The sequence below is a fragment of the Pimephales promelas genome, chromosome 2, assembly GCF_988280905.1.
Source record: "Pimephales promelas chromosome 2, fPimPro1.hap1.1, whole genome shotgun sequence".
Taxonomy (NCBI): domain Eukaryota; kingdom Metazoa; phylum Chordata; class Actinopteri; order Cypriniformes; family Leuciscidae; genus Pimephales; species Pimephales promelas.
Window position 1 is genome coordinate 1,834,480 of NC_142770.1, and position 22,151 is coordinate 1,856,630.

Below are 22,151 nucleotides of genomic sequence, written 5' to 3' on the forward strand. Positions count from 1 at the left end.
GGTTCATGTAAATACAGCGATTGAAAACTGGATTATAGACAACACCTCTAATTGCTTTTGGAGTCAGTTTACACTAGCTTTCACTAAGTTTATCACATGTAAATGTAAGGCTGTGTATAATGTACAGTAATTCAAAAATGACAGTGATTTTAAACATTAGTGAAGAATTAGCTCTGTTTAATTCCACCTTATTGGAATTTCTATCAAACATTAAAATATCTGTGTATATCCAAACTTTTGAATGTATTGCTGAGGACATTCCCATCATCCTAAAGCTGATGAAACCACTTGAATGAGAAATAAGAGCAGAAAAACACAAAAATAAACATATACTTACTTTGATCTTAAAATAGAAAACAGTTCCGATAACCAGGACTGTCAATGCTACCATCACATTCACAAGAATCCCAACGTATCGTTCTCCATGTCCTTAAAAATAAAAAATAGACATGTAAAAGAAATGTAATAATATACAGACACAGCCATATAAGGCTGAAACAACTAACTGATGAAATAATACTACTACTAATAAGGGTACTTTCCTATTATCCGGACCCCACCATATACCATTTAGGAACTATAGTCATCCCTGATTGGTCTTAACCCCAGTGACGGGTAGGTTTAGGGGCGGGGTTAGGGGTAGGCCATCGTGGGGTCCGGATAACAGGAAAGTACCATAATAAATTAATAATAATTTAGGTCCAGAGTTATTATCATATAAAACTGAATTAACAATGAAATAAACATGCAAGAATCCTCTGAAGCCATAAATCTTGTTTGAGGCACAGTCCAAAACTCATTCAAATCTGGAGCCTTACTTACATAAACGAGAATAAACCTGTTTGCATATCACACTGAGATGAATACCAACATTTAAATGAACAAACAAACAAACAAATAAACAAACCAAGCTATCATATGACTTTGGAAGACTTTATATAAACAGCCCACAAGTCATATAGACTGATTTCATAATACTTATATTGTGTTTTTGTCTTGACAAACTCTTCCCCCAGTCACATTCACTGTATGAAAGATCAGAATATTGCTGTATGTCGTCTTTATGAGAGTCGCACGGGTTTGAGTGACATCAGGGTGAGTAAATGATGACAGAACGATCATTTTCAGGTCAAATAACCCTTTTAAGATCAGACTGGGCAAATCTATCAAATATATATTTTTTCAAACAAAATCACACATAAACGAGTTAAAAGGGTTAGTTCAGCCAAAAATGACTATTCTGTCATAATTTACTTGCCCTCATGTCGATCCAAACCTACAAGACTTTCGTTTATCTTTGAAACACAAATGAAGATCAGTTTGAAGAAATTTGGTAGATTTCTGTCCTCAGCTAGATGATATCACATGTGATAAGATAGGATAAACTTTATAGTAAGTACCATAAACACTCTACCGCACTATTATCAACTTACCGTAGTTGCTCTTGATCTCATCCTCAGTCAGAATCTTCCGGATGGTTTTTCCCTGGTGCTCCACCACACAACTGAACTGGTTGTTCTTCCATTCATCTGGAGAAATATTGAGGGTTAGGTTCCTCTGGAAGGTCCCGTCCTCATTTGGCAGAAGATCTCCAAGATCCACATCCTTAAAGTAGTCCATTTCATTTCTTAACCATGTAATAAACATTCCTGATGGGTAGAAACCTGTAGCATGACACTCTACTGGAGAAGAGAGATTCTTCTGTAACAGAGACACTTCAGGAGCTGAAAAAGATCGAGAAAAATGTGAGAACAAAAAGTTTATTACTTTAGATCAGACCATTTACATTTATCCATATGATTAACTTGTTAAATTGTGCTGTTTTTATGTTTCAATGAAGCAATGCATGAGAAAAGAAAGATGTTGATGACTCATAATAAAAAAAGATCTACTTATTGAACAAAGTGAATTTCTCAAAGACAACGTACCTCTTCTCTTCAAATCTGCTTTGCTGAACATCAAGAACTTTTTCAGCCAGTGAACACAGTCATCATCATAGTATTGTTTCAGAGATGCAAGTTGTGCTGTGTCATTATTCCACTTCTCTACTGTGGGTATTGCCTGTTGTACATGTGTGATGTATCTGTTCTCCTTCAGGTCCAGTGTGATGAAATCCTCTCCATCATAACCGTACTCATCAAACCCATGTGATAGTCCAGTCTCATCATCCCATTCACAGCCATACATCCTCTGATACACATGAACACCTGAAGAGGAAAACAGGGTGGGGGACAGAAAAACTTACAACATTGCTCTTTTTTAATGCACGTAGGGATGTGCGATATGATCATAATCTTGCATCACAATACAATTACTTTCATTTCACCATAACGATATACACTCACCGAAAAGATTATTAGGAACACCACACTAATACTGTGTTTGACCCCCTTTGGCCTTCAGAACTGCCTTAATTCTACGTGGCGTTGATTCAACAAGCATTCTTTAGAAATGTCGGCCCATATTGATAGGATAGCATCTTGCAGTTGATGGAGATTAGGGTTAGGGTTAAGCCACATCCCAAAGATGCTCTATTGGATTGAGATCTGGTGACTGTGGCGGCCATATTGGTACAGTCAACTCATTGACATGTTCAAGAAACCAATTTGAAATGATTCATGGTGCATTATGCTGCTGGAAGTAGCCATCAGAGGATGGGGACATGGTGGCCATAAAGGGATGGACATGGTCAGAAACAATGCTCAGGTAGGCCGTGGCATTTAAACGATGCCCAATTGGCACTAAGGGGCCTAAAGTGTGCCAAGAAAACATCCCCACACCATTACACCACCACCACCAGCTGCACAGTGTGAACAAGGCATGATGGATCCATGTTCTCATTCTGTTTACGCCAAACCATCTGAACGTCTCAACAGAAATCCAGACTCATTTTTCCAGTCTTCAACTGTCCAGTTTTGGTGAGATCTTGCAAATTGTCGCCTCTTTTTCCTATTTGTAGAGGAGATGAGTGGTACCCGGTGGGGTCTTCTGCTGTTGTAGCCCATCCGCCTCAAGGTTGTGTGTGTTGCTGCATACCTCGGTTGTAACGAGTGGTTATTTCAGTCAAAGTTGCTCTTCTATCAGCTTGAATCAGTCGGCCCATTCTCCTCTGACCTCTAGCAGCAACAAGGCATTTTGGCCCACAGGACTGCCCCATACTGGATGTTTTTCCCTTTTCACACCATTCTTTGTAAACCCTAGAAATGGTTGTGTGTGAAAATCCCAGTAACTGAGCAGATTGTGAAATACTCAGACACCAACAACCATGCCACACTCAAAACTGCTTAAATCCCCTTTCTTTCCCATTCTGACATTCAGTTTGGAGTTCAGGAGATTGTCTTGACCAGGACCACACCCCTAAATGCACTGAAGCAACTGCCATGTGATTGGTTGATTAGATAATTGCATTAATGAGAAATTGAACAGGGCTGCGTTCAGCCCGGACAAAACGTTGCACAACGTTTTTAAACAGAAACGGTGATGCGTTGAACACCCCATTCTGATGACGCAAGAGTTGCAACTATGGAGCCCGATAAGGCCATTCTCTGTGTTCTTTGTGAAGAATTTTCGGAGCCTGATGAAGTCGGTATAAATATGTGTTTAATACTAGAAAATATGCCCGATGTTACAGTAACTGCACTTGCCGCCCAGAACACAAGAGAACATCCCAATCAAGTGAAGGGATTTGTGGAAACTGAAAGCACACATCCTACCTAATTCAGACTAAAACACATTCTGTTTAGCCTCACACACTAACTTTATTTGTATTTCATTATGTTTTAATAACCTATTTTCTTTCTCATTTTTAGGAAAAGCACTTACCATTTTTTTATTTCTTGTCATACACTTGCAATGAGGGCTAAAAATATAATAAACTATATAATGTTGATATCCTATATTTTTACAATAAATGACAAACATATCTTCTAATATCCTCAGTTGTTGTTGCATATAGCGATCTGCAAGAAAAAACATATCTCAAACGCCGTTGCACACTGTTTCCTGGAAACATGACGTTCAACTAGGAAACCGTAGCAAAACGTTGCGCACCGTTTTAAAACTTGAACATGCCCCTGGTGTTCCTAATAATCCTTAAGGTGAGTGTATATCATAATTTAGATATTTCTTTCTTCAAATACGGTTTTTATGATTTCAGAAATTTTGATACTATTGAAATTTCATACCTGTAATTCGTCACCATTTTTGATATTTCAAAATAATAATACTAGCCTAAGTAAAATAGATCTGAAAAACTTTAAGCACTACAATTATGAATGATTTCCATTACACAAGAGATGTTAAAACTTTATGCTGATTTGTACTAGGCTTTCGCCAAGATAAGCAAAACTAAGACGTTGCTTTACAGTAAACTATTCTTTTCCATCCATTTACGCTTCATTCCATGTGGCATGACTCTACTTCTGTCCGGCGTTAATGGCTGCAGTGTACTTGGTGCGTCAGCACACACAACGTCTGCAACTACAGTGTGTTCTCCCTAGTGGACCAGCACCACAATCGTCTGGATTGAGCCGAGTAGGGGTCATCTCTAGGGTCTTCAAGTGGGCACCTTCCGTCCTCAGTGTTTCGTCGACTAGCCCACGACACCTCAAGAGGGCTCGACAGTGACCCTGGCGTCCCAGAGTCACCCCCCTCCGTCCCCCACTCAACTCAGCCCAGCTTACTGACCTCTACAGAAACCTAACCACAATCACGCGCAACCCAACCATACGCGCCAACCCGTTTGACTAAGGCTGTCGAGCCCCACTGGTGCGTTAATGCAGTTTCAGTGGCAACGGTTCCGTATGGCATACCACCTACCACAAAACACAATATCTGCCCAACCAACCGTTATTCACGCAATATACGTACACTGGAACGTAATGACTGTAAATACTATCAGACCTATACAAATAAACCAACAGACTCTTCAAGTTTTTCAAGAATCCGTAGTGTGGCGGCCTGTAGAAAGCCAGCTGGAATCTTTCCGTCTCAACCACAGCCAGTTGCTGCTCCTCTCTGCTGCTTCAGATAAGTTCTTTACCGTGCGACGCAACTCTTGGCCACTGAATCCGACGTCTCTGAGGAACCGGGTTGTTGAGTGTGCCACAAATTCTCGACAACCCACTTCCACTGGATAAACCTGGACTCTCCATCCTCGCTGTTCTGCTTCAGTGGCCAGATGAGCATACCGCAGTTTCTTCCTCTCATATGCCTCATCTACCTCATCCTCTCATGGCACTGTTAACTCTAAATCAGTTGGACAATGCGTGCTGATCCACACCACAAAGCAATATCTGGTCGTAGGTCAGTGGTGGCAATCTTTGCTGGAACAATAAGCCGTTGATTAAGATCAGCCAGCATCTTCCAGTCCCTAGCAGCTTCCAGTTGTCTTGGGCGAGAATTGGTGTTAACCCCTTTTCTTGGTGGTTGCTCGCCTGGGCGGAGGAATATTGTCTTCTGCGTGTAATGTTTTTCAGGCGGTCATGGCGCCAAGTAAACAGACCTTGGCAAAGAGTCACCTTACATCCTGTCAGAATGTGCCTTAATGTGGCAGGTGATGAACACAAAGGACAAGAGGGATCCTCTCCTACCCAGAAGTTTAGGTTCTGCGGTGATGAGAGAACATCAGTTGACCTGGTAAGGAAACTGATCCTACTCTCTTCCATTGACCAAAGGTCTGGCCAGCCCATCTTGCGTTGTTCCACACTCTCCCATCTCATCCACTCTCAGCCCTGCTTGGCCTGGGAAATGGCCTTTATACACCTCATCCTCTCCTCCTGCTTTCGCACTCGTTGTCTACCAGCTTCCTCCTTTGAGCTGGGCCTGCCTTGTGCCATTTAGGAGGAGCTAAACTGATCCCAAAACCCCCTCTTCCATGCTGTACCTGTCCCATGATATCCCCAATTTAAAGGGGAAACCTTTGCCTCTACTACAGATTTCTTTGCTGACCACTTCCTACCAGTTTTTAACACAGGGGCTGCCTCCCTTACACATTTGATGTGTGACTCTACTAAGGTCATTTTCAGCCTGACCTTGGCACACTTAAACTCCTCGGTTAAAGCAGAGACTGGCAGTTGCAATATTCCTTTACTATAAACGCCTGCTCTGCCGAGGCAGCATGGACCTCCCAACCATTTCCTGATGTATGAACTTATCAAAGCTTCCAGCTTATCCACTGTTGTCAAAGAAACCTCGTACACTGTCAGTGGCCACAGCAACCTTGGCAGTAGACCAAACTGAAAGCACCAGAGTTTTAGCTTGCCTGGTAGCACAGCTGTTTATGCTCTTCACCCCTTACACTGCTTGCCGTCTATCTTCTCCCACTCAAACTCTGTCCTTTAGATCCCCATCGCACCATCTCCCAAGACTCTTCACTGGCTTCTCAGAAACTGTTGGTATTTGCCTCACCATTAATGGAGAATATTTTATCAACTACCTTTCCTTTAACTATCGAGATAGTCCTTGATTTAGAGGGCTTAAATTGCATTCGTGCCCATTCAATATTATCTGTTAACTTAATATACAGTCAGTTGAGAGATTTTCTATTTTTTGTTGTTTGATTTACATTCATAATGACAGCAGGTAAATTTAGATGCAGCATCTTCAAGAACGACTTCAGGGATCTAATATTTGATTTTTAATATAAACTTTTTTTTTTTTGGTTTACGTTCACTTAAGACATAAATTACTGTTTACTTGCAAATACATGATCACTTTGACACATAAGTATGTGTATTCAAGCCAAAAAGCTTGAAAAAAGCACGCATTCTATAAGCAGCAACTTCATGTCGTGCGTCTCTCAGACAGCACATGCACATAAAGGAATAAGTTGTCTTTGGCTGCTCATTGCAGTTCAATGGTTTAAAATCACCTGTTTTATTGGTTGACAAGTTTCTACCAGTATATCGACGCAAACACAAGGTAATCTTTGACATCTTAAAATGTATTTTCTCTCACCGTGTGTCTGACTGAATCGCTCCATTAGAACAGGAATGTTGTTTCTGTAGATCTGATGTACATGTTTTCTGATCTCAGTGTCTTCCTTCCACATATCTGTAGATGCATAATCCTTCATCCAGTCCTGTTTGGGAATCAGCTTCTTAATGTCACTGTCATAATAATCGATCTGTTGTCCATCCAGTGTCGTTACAGCAGAAAACTCTGGGATTCGTGCAGTCGTCTGTCCGGTTATTTCAGTGTATGTGGTGTTCAAGCTGTGTAACTCTGAAAAAATATTGAACAAAATGACACAAAGACATAACAGTTAGACACCACATATATAGTGTCATAAATCAAATAACTAAAATATCACTATTCAAAATTAATATTGATTGAATTTAAGACACTGAAAACATTTCTTATGTTTGTTTGTTTTTAAATAATAACAGCTCTAATCAAGGCAGTTTTTGGCCTTTTCTTTTTTTTTACAAGTTCTAGTTGTTTCACTCATTCAAACATATTTTCTGACTGTGAATCCAGTTCTGATCTTTACCTTAGCAACTTTACCAAATTTATTCCATTCAAAACATCTCATTATTTTCTGTTAGTTCAACACCCGGAAGTAGCCAAAGACCTCGTTGAACTCATCGTTTAAATTACTTAAAAATGCATCTCACCTGAGTAAACCAAAGGTATGAAGATGAAGAAAATGATGAACTTCATTATGGACAAAAATCCATGAATATAACCCCCACTTCTTTAAGTGTATTCGTCGAGGAGCTTTAAAACTCTTTAGCCTTTGCTACGTCGACAGGAAAAACAGGTTACTGAGCGAGTTACAACAACATGAAAGGCTCCACCCTACACTACCGCATTGAACCAGTTCCTCAAGAACTGCAGTGACGTCAGTTTAGATACCTGCAGCTACCTTTAGTATTCACTTCTTCCTGTTGATGTAGCATAGGCTAACGAGTTTAACAGTGCTCTTCGACAACTGCACATAAAATTGTGGGTTATATTCATGGATTTTCTGCAATGAAGTTCATCATTTTCTTCTTCTACATACCTTTGGTTTATTCAGGTGAGAATCATTTCGTTAAGTCGTTTAAACAATGAATTCTCCGTCGACAAGGCCTTTAGCTGCTCCTAAGCGTTCAACTGACAGGAAATACGATGTTTTAAATCTGATATGTAATATTTTCTCAAACATATTTTATATAACAGCTAAGGTAATAGAAACAAGTTAAGAGCTTGCTGAGCCTTTTTGTAGGATTTTATTGAAGCTGCACTGAAATCATTTAAGTATTTCTCAATGATGTGTATTTGTCTAATGCAGGCAGGTCTATTTAAATTGCAAAACTAAGACACACGACTGAGATTAGTCTGATGAAAATGACTGAATTTATGCACATTTGATATACATTAAAGGGATACTTCAGGATTTACCACTAAGCTTTGTATTAGTAGAAAACCTGTAGTATTTTCAAATTACCATGCTTTCCACCCTCATATCTCCCTGAGACCTAAGATTTATGTATTTTTTTTCTGGAAAAAATCCTCAGATAATGCAAAAATGGTCATTTTGCGTCATCGGAGGATGTTTTGTCCAGAGGCTAAAGACTACAGTCAGTAGTCGGGTCTGTCCCGCATGTCCTCAACCCGCCCATAGAGGGAGGATCTCACTCACAGAATGAACACATAGTGTCGCCCATCTTTGTTTGGAAGCTAAGCTAGCAGACTTGTTCTGTGGAGAAAGCTGAGTAGTAGAGGTTCCCATCCTCTTTTTCCCGGACATGTCCAGCCGTCGATGTCCGGGATTCCGCTTTTGCTTTCTGCCGTCGCCATTCATTGTTTACATGCACAGCTTTTGTTTCAATCTAACTGAATTCTTTCTGATTGGTGAATCTGAATGTAGGTGAACACTAAACTAGTGATCGGTAGATGTGCGTTTTAACATTGCTCAGAAAATCCCTGCTCCTCCGTGAGAGATACGAAACCGCTGCGTCTCACAGGTGTCGCTCATCGGTAATCACGCCACCGGCCTCGCGCCGTTCTCCCGCGGCCCTCACTTGTCCCGCTCGCCACGGTAAACGTGACCCGCGCCGTTCTCCCGCGGCCCTCACTCGTCCCGCTCGCCACAGTAAACGTGACCCGCGCCGTTCTCCCGCGGCCCTCACTCGTCCCGCTCGCCACAGTAAACATGACTCGCGCCGTTCTCCCGCGGCCCTCACTCGTCCCGCTCGCCACAGTAAACGTGACTCTCGCCGTTCTCCCGCGGCCCTCACTCGTCCCGCTCGCCACGGTAAACGTGACCCGCGCCGTTCTCCCGCGGCCCTCACTCGTCCCGCTCGCCACAGTAAACGTGACCCGCGCCGTTCTCCCGCGGCCCTCACTCGTCCCGCTCGCCACAGTAAACGTGACCCGCGCCGTTCTCCCGCAGCCCTCACTCGTCCCTCTCGCCACGGTAAACGTGACCCGCGCCGTTCTCCCGCAGCCCTCACTCGTCCCGCTCGCCACAGTAAACGTGACCCGCGCCGTTCTCCCGCGGCCCTCACTCGTCCCGCTCGCCACAGTAAACGTGACCCGCGCCGTTCTCCCGCGGCCCTCACTCGTCCCGCTCGCCACAGTAAACGTGACTCGCGCCGTTCTCCCGCAGCCCTCACTCGTCCCTCTCGCCACAGTAAACGTGACTCGCGCCGTTCTCCTGCAGCCCTCACTCGTCCCGCTCGCCACAGTAAACGTGACTCTCGCCGTTCTCCCGCGGCCCTCACTCGTCCCGCTCGCCACGGTAAACGTGACCCGCGCCGTTCTCCCGCGGCCCTCACTCGTCCCGCTCGCCACAGTAAACGTGACCCGCGCCGTTCTCCCGCGGCCCTCACTCGTCCCGCTCGCCACAGTAAACGTGACCCGCGCCGTTCTCCCGCGGCCCTCACTCGTCCCGCTCGCCACAGTAAACGTGACCCGCGCCGTTCTCCCGCGGCCCTCACTCGTCCCGCTCGCCACAGTAAACGTGACTCGCGCCGTTCTCCCGCAGCCCTCACTCGTCCCTCTCGCCACAGTAAACGTGACTCTCGCCGTTCTCCCGCAGCCCTCACTCGTCCCGCTCGCCACAGTAAACGTGACTCGCGCCGTTCTCCCGCGGCCCTCACTCGTCCCGCTCGCCACAGTAAACGTGACTCTCGCCGTTCTCCCGCAGCCCTCACTCGTCCCGCTCGCCACAGTAAACGTGACTCTCGCCGTTCTCCCGCAGCCCTCACTCGTCCCGCTCGCCACAGTAAACGTGACTCGCGCCGTTCTCCCGCGGCCCTCACTCGTCCCGCTCGCCACAGTAAACGTGACCCGCGCCGTTCTCCCGCGGCCCTCACTCGTCCCGCTCGCCACAGTAAACGTGACCCGCGCCGTTCTCCCGCAGCCCTCACTCGTCCCTCTCGCCACGGTAAACGTGACCCGCGCCGTTCTCCCGCAGCCCTCACTCGTCCCGCTCGCCACAGTAAACGTGACCCGCGCCGTTCTCCCGCGGCCCTCACTCGTCCCGCTCGCCACAGTAAACGTGACCCGCGCCGTTCTCCCGCGGCCCTCACTCGTCCCGCTCGCCACAGTAAACGTGACTCGCGCCGTTCTCCCGCAGCCCTCACTCGTCCCTCTCGCCACAGTAAACGTGACTCGCGCCGTTCTCCCGCGGCCCTCACTCGTCCCGCTCGCCACAGTAAACGTGACTCTCGCCGTTCTCCCGCAGCCCTCACTCGTCCCGCTCGCCACAGTAAACGTGACTCTCGCCGTTCTCCCGCAGCCCTCACTCGTCCCGCTCGCCACAGTAAACGTGACCCGCGCCGTTCTCCCGCGGCCCTCACTCGTCCCGCTCGCCACAGTAAACATGACTCTCGCCGTTCTCCCGCGGCCCTCACTCGTCCCGCTCGCCACAGTAAACGTGACTCTCGCCGTTCTCCCGCGGCCCTCACTCGTCCCGCTCGCCACGGTAAACGTGACCCGCGCCGTTCTCCCGCGGCCCTCACTCGTCCCGCTCGCCACAGTAAACGTGACCCGCGCCGTTCTCCCGCGGCCCTCACTCGTCCCGCTCGCCACAGTAAACGTGACCCGCGCCGTTCTCCCGCGGCCCTCACTCGTCCCGCTCGCCACAGTAAACGTGACTCGCGCCGTTCTCCCGCAGCCCTCACTCGTCCCTCTCGCCACAGTAAACGTGACTCGCGCCGTTCTCCCGCAGCCCTCACTCGTCCCGCTCGCCACAGTAAACGTGACTCTCGCCGTTCTCCCGCGGCCCTCACTCGTCCCGCTCGCCACAGTAAACGTGACTCGCGCCGTTCTCCCGCAGCCCTCACTCGTCCCGCTCGCCACAGTAAACGTGACTCTCGCCGTTCTCCCGCAGCCCTCACTTGTCCCGCTCGCCACAGTAAACGTGACCCGCGCCGTTCTCCCGCGGCCCTCACTCGTCCCGCTCGCCACAGTAAACGTGACCCGCGCCGTTCTCCCGCGGCCCTCACTCGTCCCGCTCGCCACAGTAAACGTGACCCGCGCCGTTCTCCCGCGGCCCTCACTCGTCCCGCTCGCCACAGTAAACGTGACCCGCGCCGTTCTCCCGCGGCCCTCACTCGTCCCGCTCGCCACAGTAAACGTGACTCGCGCCGTTCTCCCGCAGCCCTCACTCGTCCCTCTCGCCACAGTAAACGTGACTCGCGCCGTTCTCCCGCAGCCCTCACTCGTCCCGCTCGCCACAGTAAACGTGACTCTCGCCGTTCTCCCGCAGCCCTCACTCGTCCCGCTCGCCACAGTAAACGTGACTCGCGCCGTTCTCCCGCAGCCCTCACTCGTCCCGCTCGCCACAGTAAACGTGACTCTCGCCGTTCTCCCGCAGCCCTCACTTGTCCCGCTCGCCACAGTAAACGTGACCCGCGCCGTTCTCCCGCGGCCCTCACTCGTCCCGCTCGCCACAGTAAACGTGACCCGCGCCGTTCTCCCGCGGCCCTCACTCGTCCCGCTCGCCACAGTAAACGTGACCCGCGCCGTTCTCCCGCGGCCCTCACTCGTCCCGCTCGCCACAGTAAACGTGACCCGCGCCGTTCTCCCGCGGCCCTCACTCGTCCCGCTCGCCACAGTAAACGTGACCCGCGCCGTTCTCCCGCGGCCCTCACTCGTCCCGCTCGCCACAGTAAACGTGACCCGCGCCGTTCTCCCGCAGCCCTCACTCGTCCCTCTCGCCACGGTAAACGTGACCCGCGCCGTTCTCCCGCAGCCCTCACTCGTCCCGCTCGCCACAGTAAACGTGACCCGCGCCGTTCTCCCGCGGCCCTCACTCGTCCCGCTCGCCACAGTAAACGTGACCCGCGCCGTTCTCCCGCGGCCCTCACTCGTCCCGCTCGCCACAGTAAACGTGACTCGCGCCGTTCTCCCGCAGCCCTCACTCGTCCCTCTCGCCACAGTAAACGTGACTCGCGCCGTTCTCCCGCGGCCCTCACTCGTCCCGCTCGCCACAGTAAACGTGACTCTCGCCGTTCTCCCGCAGCCCTCACTCGTCCCGCTCGCCACAGTAAACGTGACTCTCGCCGTTCTCCCGCAGCCCTCACTCGTCCCGCTCGCCACAGTAAACGTGACCCGCGCCGTTCTCCCGCGGCCCTCACTCGTCCCGCTCGCCACAGTAAACATGACTCTCGCCGTTCTCCCGCGGCCCTCACTCGTCCCGCTCGCCACAGTAAACGTGACTCTCGCCGTTCTCCCGCGGCCCTCACTCGTCCCGCTCGCCACGGTAAACGTGACCCGCGCCGTTCTCCCGCGGCCCTCACTCGTCCCGCTCGCCACAGTAAACGTGACCCGCGCCGTTCTCCCGCGGCCCTCACTCGTCCCGCTCGCCACAGTAAACGTGACCCGCGCCGTTCTCCCGCGGCCCTCACTCGTCCCGCTCGCCACAGTAAACGTGACTCGCGCCGTTCTCCCGCAGCCCTCACTCGTCCCTCTCGCCACAGTAAACGTGACTCGCGCCGTTCTCCCGCAGCCCTCACTCGTCCCGCTCGCCACAGTAAACGTGACTCTCGCCGTTCTCCCGCGGCCCTCACTCGTCCCGCTCGCCACAGTAAACGTGACTCGCGCCGTTCTCCCGCAGCCCTCACTCGTCCCGCTCGCCACAGTAAACGTGACTCTCGCCGTTCTCCCGCAGCCCTCACTTGTCCCGCTCGCCACAGTAAACGTGACCCGCGCCGTTCTCCCGCGGCCCTCACTCGTCCCGCTCGCCACAGTAAACGTGACCCGCGCCGTTCTCCCGCGGCCCTCACTCGTCCCGCTCGCCACAGTAAACGTGACCCGCGCCGTTCTCCCGCGGCCCTCACTCGTCCCGCTCGCCACAGTAAACGTGACCCGCGCCGTTCTCCCGCGGCCCTCACTCGTCCCGCTCGCCACAGTAAACGTGACTCGCGCCGTTCTCCCGCAGCCCTCACTCGTCCCTCTCGCCACAGTAAACGTGACTCGCGCCGTTCTCCCGCAGCCCTCACTCGTCCCGCTCGCCACAGTAAACGTGACTCTCGCCGTTCTCCCGCAGCCCTCACTCGTCCCGCTCGCCACAGTAAACGTGACTCGCGCCGTTCTCCCGCAGCCCTCACTCGTCCCGCTCGCCACAGTAAACGTGACTCTCGCCGTTCTCCCGCAGCCCTCACTTGTCCCGCTCGCCACAGTAAACGTGACCCGCGCCGTTCTCCCGCGGCCCTCACTCGTCCCGCTCGCCACAGTAAACGTGACCCGCGCCGTTCTCCCGCGGCCCTCACTCGTCCCGCTCGCCACAGTAAACGTGACCCGCGCCGTTCTCCCGCAGCCCTCACTCGTCCCTCTCGCCACAGTAAACGTGACTCTCGCCGTTCTCCCGCAGCCCTCACTCGTCCCGCTCGCCACAGTAAACGTGACTCGCGCCGTTCTCCTGCAGCCCTCACTCGTCCCGCTCGCCACAGTAAACGTGACTCTCGCCGTTCTCCCGCAGCCCTCACTCGTCCCGCTCGCCACAGTAAACGTGACTCGCGCCGTTCTCCCGCAGCCCTCACTCGTCCCGCTCGCCACAGTAAACATGACTCGCGCCGTTCTCCCGCAGCCCTCACTCGTCCCGCTCGCCACAGTAAACGTGACTCTCGCCGTTCTCCCGCAGCCCTCACTTGTCCCGCTCGCCACAGTAAACGTGACCCGCGCCGTTCTCCCGCGGCCCTCACTCGTCCCGCTCGCCACAGTAAACGTGACCCGCGCCGTTCTCCCGCGGCCCTCACTCGTCCCGCTCGCCACAGTAAACGTGACCCGCGCCGTTCTCCCGCAGCCCTCACTCGTCCCTCTCGCCACAGTAAACGTGACTCTCGCCGTTCTCCCGCAGCCCTCACTCGTCCCGCTCGCCACAGTAAACGTGACTCGCGCCGTTCTCCTGCAGCCCTCACTCGTCCCGCTCGCCACAGTAAACGTGACTCTCGCCGTTCTCCCGCAGCCCTCACTCGTCCCGCTCGCCACAGTAAACGTGACTCGCGCCGTTCTCCCGCAGCCCTCACTCGTCCCGCTCGCCACAGTAAACATGACTCGCGCCGTTCTCCCGCAGCCCTCACTCGTCCCGCTCGCCACAGTAAACGTGACTCTCGCCGTTCTCCCGCAGCCCTCACTCGTCCCGCTCGCCACAGTAAACGTGACTCGCGCCGTTCTCCTGCAGCCCTCACTCGTCCCGCTCGCCACAGTAAACGTGACTCTCGCCGTTCTCCCGCAGCCCTCACTCGTCCCGCTCGCCACAGTAAACGTGACTCGCGCCGTTCTCCCGCGGCCCTCACTCGTCCCGCTCGCCACAGTAAACGTGACTCTCGCCGTTCTCCCGCAGCCCTCACTTGTCCCGCTCGCCACAGTAAACGTGACCCGCGCCGTTCTCCCGCGGCCCTCACTCGTCCCGCTCGCCACAGTAAACGTGACTCGCGCCGTTCTCCCGCGGCCCTCACTCGTCCCGCTCGCCACAGTAAACGTGACTCTCGCCGTTCTCCCGCAGCCCTCACTCGTCCCGCTCGCCACAGTAAACGTGACCCGCGCCGTTCTCCCGCGGCCCTCACTCGTCCCGCTCGCCACAGTAAACGTGACCCGCGCCGTTCTCCCGCAGCCCTCACTCGTCCCGCTCGCCACAGTAAACGTGACCCGCGCCGTTCTCCCGCGGCCCTCACTCGTCCCTCTCGCCACGGTAAACGTGACTCGCGCCGTTCTCCCGCGGCCCTCACTCGTCCCGCTCGCCACAGTAAAGGTGACTCGCGCCGTTCTCCCGCGGCCCTCACTCGTCCCTCTCGCCACAGTAAACGTGACCCGCGCCGTTCTCCCGCGGCCCTCACTCGTCCCGCTCGCCACAGTAAACATGACTCGCGCCGTTCTCCCGCGGCCCTCACTCGTCCCGCTCGCCACAGTAAACGTGACCCGCGCCGTTCTCCCGCGGCCCTCACTCGTCCCGCTCGCCACAGTAAACGTGACCCGCGCCGTTCTCCCGCGGCCCTCACTCGTCCCGCTCGCCACAGTAAACGTGACCCGCGCCGTTCTCCCGCGGCCCTCACTCGTCCCGCTCGCCACGGTAAACGTGACCCGCGCCGTTCTCCCGCGGCCCTCACTCGTCCCGCTCGCCACAGTAAACGTGACCCGCGCCGTTCTCCCGCGGCCCTCACTCGTCCCGCTCGCCACAGTTAGGGTAACCCTAAACCAAGCGAACGTCATAAGTTGCGTACTGATCTCATGAAGTAGCGTGTGTACGCCAATTCGTATTTCCATTTTTGGCGTGCTATCAAGACGCATAATCGCTATTTAGTGTATTTATGAACGCCGTTGACTTAACGTTATTACTGTATATATAAATATATGACTTACCTCAACCCCGCCCCTAAACCTAACCGTCACTGGGGTTAATGGCATTTATGACTGTTCCCTAACCATCCTAGGAAAGAAAAACATAGCTCCCCAGATGTAGATGCACATTTTGCTTCGTTTTGCTCGGACATTTGACGGCGTATACGGACACGCAGAATGATGCGGACGTTAATGGCGTAGACATACATGCGGATACACGCGGATAGGTAAAAATGCGTAGAAATATACATGCCACTTGCGAGTCAAGTGGCGTGTTGTTTACGCAAAAGTCATGATGTCATGTTGCCACAGGTCACCTCTCACCATTGGCAACTCCAGAGTGGTGAAGAGGCACCATTGGACTGTTTTCACACGTGCTTCATGACGCAATCTCGCTGGGGCGTTACCACAGCGTTTCTCTAGTACTGTGAATGTGAGCTGGTTTGGAAACGGCGGCTTCACGGCAAATGCTTCTAGTCAGATTCAGGCCTTCAGCCGCTCCGTTCCTCTTCATCCACATTCCCTGTCTCCAGTCTCATTCACTGCAAAAAAAATTTAATTTTGATTTCAAGGAAACTTTAAAAGTTAGTTAGTCTTAGTTATCTTAGTTGGTGTCAAATAGTTATGATTTATCACACTTAAGAGCTTTGTGTTGTGTGTTTTAAAGTTGTTTAATGTGTGTTCAATGTTTGTTCAGAGTTACACAGCTTGATCACCACATACACTGAAATAAACGGACAGATGACCGCAGGAACTCCAGAGTTTTCTGCTGTAACGACACTGGATGGACATCAGATCGATTATAATGACAGTAACATAAAGAAGCTGATTCACAAACAGGACTGGATGAAGAACTTTACATCTACATTCATGTGGCGCGAATACACTGATATCAGAGAAAAACTACAGCAGATCTACAAAAACAACATTCATGTTCTAATGGAGACATTCAATCAGACACACGGTGAGAGAAAAAACTTTATTTTATGGCTCTCTGAAATGCTTGATTCGGATTGGTAAGTTGTGAAATTCTGAGGTCTATTAATTGCAATTATTACCGTTGTCAATAGCTGATGCATATTATATATGTGGTGAAAAGCTGTATGATAATTGATTTGACTGTATATTATCCTGTTTGTTTGTTGTCAAAGCTGCTTGCTACAGTAAGAACTCTTTTTCTTTGTGGGAGCTTTTTGTTCAATAAGCTTTATACAATATTTCAACTCAGATATACATTTCATGTTTAATATTTCCTCATGTTGCAAGTAGCCATGTAATAAGCGGTATAGTGTACTATATATCCAGCCAGTTGTTATCTCAGAATAAACCCTAATAGGGTGATCAGGAGGAGTCTTGTATTAACCTAAAGGGTTTATTTGTAAATCATTGTACATTTTACTTCTTTTATAAATATATAAGGAATAGCTTGTAAATTAAAAATAAAAAGTATGTTTTTTCTCGCTATTTCTCTCTTTCAGGAGTTCATGTGTATCAGAGGAGGTATGGCTGTGAATATGATGATGAGACTGGAGACTCACATGGGTTTGATGAGTACGGTTATGATGGAGAGGATTTCATCTCACTGGACCTGAAGGAGAACAGATACAACACACATGTACAACAGGCAATACCCACAGTGGAGAAGTGGAATAATGACACAGCACAACTTAGATATCTGAAAGAATACTACGATCTTGACTGTGTTTACTGGCTGAAGGAGTTCTTACATCTGTCTAAATCTACTACTGAGAAAACAGGTACAGTATCAGAGGACAGACCGATCATCATTTCTTTGTTGCATGTGCAGATCCAGATAAACAGCTTGATAGCTCTATGCGTTAGAGATTGTTAAACTGTGATAAGTATAAAGTGCATGTGTTTCTCTGTCTCAGTTTTGTTCTGTGTTTATTCTAGAGCTTCCTAAAGTGTCTCTGCTGCAGAAGAAACCAGACTATCATACATGTCACGTCACAGGCTTTCTCTACAGAGACACAAACATCTTATGGAGGAAGAATGGACAAGCTCTGAGCGATTATAGTACATTAGTGGAGTCTAGAGACACACTACCAAATGAGGACGGGACCTTCCAGAGGAGACTTACCCTGTTTATCCATCCAGACGAATGGAAGAAGGACCGGTACACCTGTGTGGTCGAGCACAAGAGTTGGACTGATCCGATCCAGAAGACTCTGACTGAGGATCACATCAAGACGAACAGTGATTTTAAACATGGTTAATTTTTCTACATGTATATTTTACTTCTTTAGAGGCCAAACACGTGAGAATTAACTTTTTTCTGTTGTTGTTTTTAGGTTTGCTTTTGTTTTGTTGTTGTTAATTATGTTTGTTTGGTTTTTTTTACATATTTGTGTTGTGTTTTTGTTTCTCTGTGTTCTAGGATCTGCATCAGATGCTTCATCTATCATGTATCTGACTCTAATCATCACCATCACAGTTATTGTTGGACTGATTGGACTGATTGGACTGATTGTACAGTATGCACATTTGAAACTCTGGAAGAAACTGATAAATTGTAAGTACTAATGACCTGTTGTGAGATATATTTCCTATTATAAACATGTTTTACATGTTTCTGTGTGTGGCGATACATGAAGAGTGCAGTGAATGTGAACATGTTGCTGTTTTATCAGTTCTATCATGTTTTCATTCTCTAAAATTATCAACTTATAAGAATTATGTTGGTTGTGTGTGTGTGTGTGTGTGTGTGTGTGTAAAATCATGTGAATCCTATGATACTGTTCTTTCAATTTCATTGAAGCACACACCTCTGTTTAGGTCTCTTTACAGACAGCAAGAATAGGAAGACCATCTATTACAAAAGTGAACCCTCACAGGAACAGGCACCGGCTCAGGACCCTCTTCTCTCCAATCCCTCTAATGAAAGTTCATCCCCTCCAGAAGACGGTATCGGTGAGTCAGCGGCTCCTCCTGATTCCCTCAGAGATGAACATGATCACTCTCCAGAACCTTCCCAGTTCCTCAGCGGTGGACGGATCTTCCCAACCCTTCCAGACAACTCAGTCCTTTCGTAAAGTCCAAGAAACATCTAAAGACTTTAAAGACTCTTTGCCTACATCCTTAAAATAATCACTTGATCTGCTTTTCCACGGTCGGGTCAAGCCGTTCTCTTTGCTGAACCGCTCCAGTCCATGATATGGCCTCATTTTCCACTGTGGGACTGATACGGGATCAGTGTTTGTCTTGGTAACACAAGAGGTTACAGAAGTAAAGAGATGATGATCAGATATTTCTTGGCCATCTACAGAGAAACTGGAAGCCAGGCAAAAGACAAGTGACCAATCCTGAGTGGCGACGTCACTTCACGTATTATTACAGCGGTTTCCGGCTTGAGAACGTTCATAATCGTGCCAAACCAATCCAAGTGGAAATACAACCGTAACCATTTATTTCCGTTCTTACAACCGTTCGGCTCGTGATGAAAGAGACTTTTGTTGTTTTCCCTGATTTTCCTTTGAATTTTGCTAAATGAGAAAAATTGTCAATATTTAATTAATGATATATATATATATATATATATATATATATTATATGATCTAAAATTCCCATTATGTAGAAAACAAAGTCCTACAAATCTTTACCAAAACCAATTATTTTTTAGAACTGCCAACAGATTAAAATAATTCATATTATCTGCAAAAAAAAAAAGTAAGTACCATTTTTTAATAGAGAGCGCTTTCTCAATCAGATGTTTATACACATATTTTATATCTGTAAGTACTATATATGTGCCTTGTTTCCTGTGGAAATATATGTATATATTTGTTTGTTTGTTCTGGAGTCCATGATCAATTTAAGTTTCCTCAGTCTGATGATTTCTCATTGAAAAGATCTTGTTTCATCCTGTTTGTACATTTTTTTATCGGTCTTGCCTCATTTTGTGATTATATTAAATAATAAACTCCTACTGTTCTCAATAGCCGCGTTTCCACTGCCGGGCCAGGGCTGGGCCGTGCTAGTGCGTGCCAGGGCCAGTCGCGTTTCCACTGTCACTTCCGGGGCTTGATCGGGGCTTCCTCAGGGCCAACGGCCAGGATTTCTGGCCCGTCGAATACCTTGGGCCAGAGGGGGCCAGCTCGGGCTAGAGGCGTGCTCAAGGTAAAAGGCGGAGTTTATCGGTGTTATGGAACGTTATGATCTGAAGCAAGATGCACATAGGGATGTCCATGTTTAACCGATTAACCGTTTAAAATTGCATAACATTTTAATTTGAACTGTAGGCCTATGCCAAATGCTGCGCAACAATATAGGCTATATATAGCTACATATCGACGAATTTTCAGATATTTGTTTGATTTTTTTGCCCCTTAAACATTTAAAATATTTGACAAATTAATATGAAAAAAATATATATTTTACTGGTTTTCTGAGGCCAAATTAGAACCTGGAAATGATATTTTCCCCGCAGTGCTGAATGAGAAGAGCCGTAACCACAGCCTACAGAAAATGATCTAAATGATTTTCGGCTAAAAACATATCTCCATCTCCGGATGCACATTTAGAGAGAAATTAAGCTACATAAACATAGAAGATATTGGCTTTCGATTCGAATTTGTTCGTTTTAAATTGGACATTTAAAGCTTTAATCTACAAAGGATATAACCCCTGTAGACTAAAGCTTTAAATGTCCAATTTAAAACGAACAAATTCGAATGCGGTGGCTGTTTCAGGTCTCACGCTTCAGTTCACGGAGATCATGATTAATGATTAATTGTTAAAGCACAACGTTTTCTTGTTATAAACAAATTTATTTGCGAATAATGTATTATTATTTTCTGTAGGCCTATGACCAGAAATTAAAGAGTATTTTAAGTTGTTTCCACTGAAAGAAATGCAATGAAACTGTTCACATGGGCGTCTCGCAGCCATCAGTGCGTGCTCCACACACACTGGATATGCGCTGATATTTGTCAAAAATATTGTGTTTATTTGTGCTCTGTTCCTTTTTTGGATAAAGGCGTCTTCTACATATGCAGCCTAATAAAATGTTACAATAATGATGATGATGGTTATTATTATTTTTATTATTATTATTTGCAGACACGGAGTTTTTGTGAAATGGACGTTTTGCTTATTTTCAATTGGCAATTTCAGTTTGAAGGGTGATGGAAATGGGGCTTTAACTGCTCCGTACTTGCTGCGTTTTATTTCTATAAATTAATTTCGTTTCAAATGGGGTCCAATCAGTTATTAAAGGTGTTAAAAATTTACTCTGTATCTCGAGGTTGCGGCGCGCACACTATGCACCGAGTATTAACCGATGGGCCTCGGTTAACGATTAATGAATAACTTGAAAACGTGCCCGCAGCCCTACTTGTTATATCGCGCAAAAAAATCGCTGCTTGAAATGGAGAATCGCCTGTACTGGTCTCGGGACACTATTGCAGCCACTACGGCAGTTGAGTTAATATACATGCTATCTTCCTAATTTAAAAAATAAATTAATTCATAATACCCGCTGAAATGGGTTGGGTTTTATGACGTTTGATCCTGAAAGGCGTGTTAGGGGTGGGGTCTGGGGCAGCGCTGTGGGGCTACTGGCCCGGCAGTGGAAACGCAAGCCCGGTGCTTGAGGCCCGAGGCCATTAGCTCGGCCCGGCTCGCTGTTAGCTCTGGCCCAGCCCTAGCCCGGCAGTGGAAACGCGGCTATTGAGTCCAGTCTCTGTCATTAATCTACACATAATAGTTTTAACAGAGATTATGACGTAAAGTGTTCCAAAGTAACCCATAACTTTTGTTCACCTTTCAAACACAAATTAAGATATTTTGTAATAAAATCTGAAAGCTTTCTGTCCTAGATCTAAGATAAACTTTATAACAAGTACCATAAACACTCTACCGCACTATTAATAACTTACTGTAGTTGCTCTTGATCTCCTGGTCAGTCAGAATCTTCTGGATGGTTTTTCCCTGGTGCTCCACCACACAACTGAACCTGTTGTTCTTCCATTCGTCTGGAGAAACACGAAGGCTAGATGTCTTCTGGAAGGTCCCGTCCTCATTTGGCAGAAGATCTCCAAGATCCACATCATTATAGTGATTTACTCCATTTCTGAACCAGGTAAGTGTCACTCCTGATGGGTAGAAACCCGTGGCATGACACACTACTGGAGAAGAGGGATCCTTCTGAACAGAAACACTTCAGGAGCTGAAAAAGATCGAGAGAAATGTGAGGAAAATATTTAATACTTCAGATCATTAACATGGGCAATACAGCAATACAGGAGAAAAAAACATGCGTTAATGACTTATTATAATAATAAATGGTTATAGATGGTTTATTTCAGTGTATGTGCTGATGAATCTGTGTGACTCTGAACAAACAACACAAAGACATT

At 48.2% G+C, this 22,151-nt stretch overlaps 2 protein-coding genes and 1 long non-coding RNA gene across 3 annotated transcripts in view; 1 reads left to right on the forward strand and 2 right to left on the reverse strand.

The window, feature by feature from the left end:
• Positions 1–1,250: 1,250 nt before the first annotated feature.
• Positions 1,251–7,787, reverse strand: LOC120486439 (class I histocompatibility antigen, F10 alpha chain-like). Its single transcript, XM_089118532.1, has 5 exons — positions 7,617–7,787; positions 6,958–7,224; positions 1,929–2,207; positions 1,434–1,724; positions 1,251–1,351 (listed from the first exon to the last, which is right to left on the reverse strand). The coding sequence occupies exons 1-5, from the start codon at positions 7,660–7,662 to the stop codon at positions 1,251–1,253; spliced, it is 984 nt and encodes a 327-aa protein (XP_088974658.1). The 5' UTR covers positions 7,663–7,787.
• A 54-nt stretch (positions 7,788–7,841) lies between these two features.
• Positions 7,842–18,011, forward strand: LOC148995690 (major histocompatibility complex class I-related protein 1-like). Its single transcript, XM_089133795.1, has 4 exons — positions 7,842–8,020; positions 16,472–16,738; positions 17,253–17,531; positions 17,689–18,011. The coding sequence occupies exons 1-4, from the start codon at positions 7,975–7,977 to the stop codon at positions 18,009–18,011; spliced, it is 915 nt and encodes a 304-aa protein (XP_088989921.1). The 5' UTR covers positions 7,842–7,974.
• LOC148995691 (uncharacterized) overlaps positions 17,274–22,151 on the reverse strand; it is an 81,988-nt gene continuing 77,110 nt past the window's right edge. Inside the window, exons 3-4 of the long non-coding RNA XR_016169439.1 lie at positions 17,876–17,967; positions 17,274–17,362 (exon numbers count right to left, since the gene is read on the reverse strand). This is a non-coding gene — a long non-coding RNA (uncharacterized LOC148995691). The remainder of the gene's footprint in view (positions 17,363–17,875; positions 17,968–22,151) is intronic.

What these genes read in the sequence shown, in the direction of transcription:
- LOC120486439 (XM_089118532.1), bottom strand. Translation starts at nt 7,662, where the DNA reads ATGAAGTTCATCATTTTCTTCATCTTCATACCTTTGGTTTACTCAG. An exon ending in GCGATTCAGTCAGACACACG is followed by an intron (nt 2,208 to 6,957) that starts GTGAGAGAAAAT and finishes TTTCCTCTTCAG; the next exon opens with GTGTTCATGTGTATCAGAGG. An exon ending in TGAGATCAAGAGCAACTACG is followed by an intron (nt 1,352 to 1,433) that starts GTAAGTTGATAA and finishes GATATCATCTAG; the next exon opens with CTGAGGACAGAAATCTACCA.
- LOC148995690 (XM_089133795.1), top strand. Translation starts at nt 7,975, where the DNA reads ATGAAGTTCATCATTTTCTTCTTCTACATACCTTTGGTTTATTCAG. An exon ending in CATACCTTTGGTTTATTCAG is followed by an intron (nt 8,021 to 16,471) that starts GTGAGAATCATT and finishes ATGTTTGTTCAG; the next exon opens with AGTTACACAGCTTGATCACC. An exon ending in GACATTCAATCAGACACACG is followed by an intron (nt 16,739 to 17,252) that starts GTGAGAGAAAAA and finishes TCTCTCTTTCAG; the next exon opens with GAGTTCATGTGTATCAGAGG.